Source organism: Saprolegnia diclina, assembly GCF_000281045.1.
Source record: "Saprolegnia diclina VS20 unplaced genomic scaffold supercont1.31, whole genome shotgun sequence".
NCBI lineage: Eukaryota > Oomycota > Saprolegniomycetes > Saprolegniales > Saprolegniaceae > Saprolegnia > Saprolegnia diclina.
Genome location: NW_008246098.1, coordinates 444,201 through 446,382, shown reverse-complemented (window position 1 = coordinate 446,382; position 2,182 = coordinate 444,201). Strand labels below are relative to the sequence as shown.

The 2,182-nt window shown below is 57.5% G+C and overlaps 2 protein-coding genes across 2 annotated transcripts in view; one reads left to right on the top strand and one right to left on the bottom strand.

Annotated features, from left to right (window-relative positions):
• Positions 1 to 44: 44 nt before the first annotated feature.
• On the bottom strand, positions 45 to 224 carry SDRG_09737 (hypothetical protein; the record flags this gene model as incomplete). Its single annotated transcript, XM_008615687.1, has 1 exon — positions 45 to 224. A coding segment is annotated over one exon (180 nt), but the record flags the coding sequence as incomplete, so codon positions are not given.
• A 1,075-nt stretch (positions 225 to 1,299) lies between these two features.
• SDRG_09736 (hypothetical protein) overlaps positions 1,300 to 2,182 on the top strand; it is a gene marked incomplete at both ends in the record, with an annotated part of 3,910 nt that continues 3,027 nt past the window's right edge. Inside the window, one exon of the mRNA XM_008615686.1 lies at positions 1,300 to 1,997. Within this exon, the coding sequence (XP_008613908.1) occupies positions 1,300 to 1,997 (698 nt within the window). The remainder of the gene's footprint in view (positions 1,998 to 2,182) is intronic.

Here is a 2,182-nt window from a genome sequence, read left to right as displayed (position 1 = left end):
GCGTAGAGCTCTCGTCGGCGCGCGCGCTCGTGGTCGCGGTGTACGTCGTAGCGCGCCTTGAGCTTGGCGAGCACCTTGGCCTTGTGCTGGGCGTAGTAGACACGCGACCGCTGGCGACTCATTTCCTTTTGCTCGGGCGAGAGCTGGCGGCGACGGCCGCGTTGGGGCGCGCTGGCCGAGAGCCCAAAGCTCGATGGCGATGTTGTCGTGCTTGTCGTGGACATGGTGCGATGGAAAAATAGCGGCCGACAGAGCACGAATGACAGTGGCCTCCGTGGCTTCATCATGCGCGATGGCATCACAAGGTAACGTGCGGTCGTCGTCCTTGCCCTATTTGAACAGCTGGTGGCCGACCCAGATATGCGCCTGTAAACGATACCATAGAATGCTCAAGTATATTTCTTTGCACGCCACAGAGACCAGACGGAAAGTCGTACTTCAACAAGTCTCCAAATGGGTAAACGCAACAACTGGCCGCTCACCGCCACCATGATTCGCTCCCGATGCGCTTGTCGACGGTACCGCCGCCAGCGTTTTATCCAGGCGCGAGACGTCCAGGGAAATGTGAGAGCGTCCATCCCGAAAAATGCAGAGATGCAGGTCATGTCGGTACAAAGCAGGACACCAGCTCCAGATTGCAGCGTTGTGCAGTTCCCCAGCGCCAGTCCGACGACCCGTTGCACCATCAAGAAAGAACGTTCCGTCGTTGCACCCAGAGGAAGGCACTACCGACCAACTGCGAACGAACGTTCGGTTGCGAACAAGTGAGCAAGTGCAAACGTAAGAGGTGTGCTATTACTCGACGCCTTCAAAGACACAGTCGCTCGCCTCATTGCTGACCACTTCAACGCTCGACGACGTTACATAGTCGTTGTGGTCGAAGTGAGGTTAAAACATAAAAACAAACCCAGTCGCAGCGAGAGAAGACTTTGTAGGGCCGCTCACGAGCCAATATACCGGTATATAATGCCGCCTACTGAAGTGCACTTCGAGTTCGGATGCTTGCTTGACTGTAGAGTTCGGCAATGTTGCGGTCACAAGGTATAGACCAGATCACCCACCACCTGGTATCGCAACGTGGTCATACAAAACCCGTGCTTGGGACTTCTAACGCCGTCACGTATCTGGTCGACGCACATCTTGCCCGATGTCGAAACCAGCGTGAGTGCTTCATCACCTTTTTACGCCAAATAACAGGTGCTGAGCCGCATGGCGCCGTCGTCGTCGTCCCGGCTACCCAGAAAACCTCGTCCTCTCTTTCACATTTTGCCAGTTTGCATTTTGCCTTCATCGACCACGATGCTCAACAAGGAACCGCTGACGACGGAGCGCGTCTCGTACATTGCGTCGTTTGACAAGCACGCCGACGGCAACGAGTACGACGAGGCCAAGACGCCCGGCGACATTGAAGAAGGCGCGCTGCGCATCGGCGACGCCCCCGTGTACACGTCCCCCGAGGTGCTCGCGATCATCTACCAGTACGCGATGGTCGGCATCGTCTACGGCGGCTTCACTGTGATGAAGTACCCGATTCTGACCGGGTACTTTGCGCTCGAGACCAACGTCTTGAGCTCGGCGACGGCGCTTTTGACGCTCGGGTGGTCGCTCAAGGTCGTCTTTGGCATGCTCAACGACTGCTTCCCGATCTTTGGCTACCACCGCAAGCCGTACATGCTCCTCGGCTGGACACTGTGCGCGATCTTGCTGGTCGTGCTCGCGGTCAAGCCGGCGGGCGAGCAAAACTCGCAGTCGGACGGCTCGACGTTTGCGCTCATCTGCACGGTGTGCGGCTTTTGCTACGTCATGGCCGACGTCGCGCAGGACGGGTTGATGTTGACGTATGCGCAGCGCGAGCCGATCGCAGTGCGCGGCCGGCTGCAGTCGATCATCTACGGCACGCGCTTTGTGTTTGCGGCCATCATTGGCGCGATCTGCGGCTTTTGCCTCAACTCGGAGCGCTTTGCCGGCGACTTTGACTGGGACATTGGTGTCAACGGGTACTTTTGGATTCTGGCCGTGCCGTCCGTCATCAACATCCCGGTCGTGTGGTTCTTCATCAAGGACACGAAGCACGAGGCGGTCCAGTTCGGCGTCTACTTCAACCAGCTCTGGACGCTCGTGCAGAAGCGCGCGGTGTGGCAAGTGCTCATTTTCAACTTTTTCTTCAACTTTTTCACGGGCA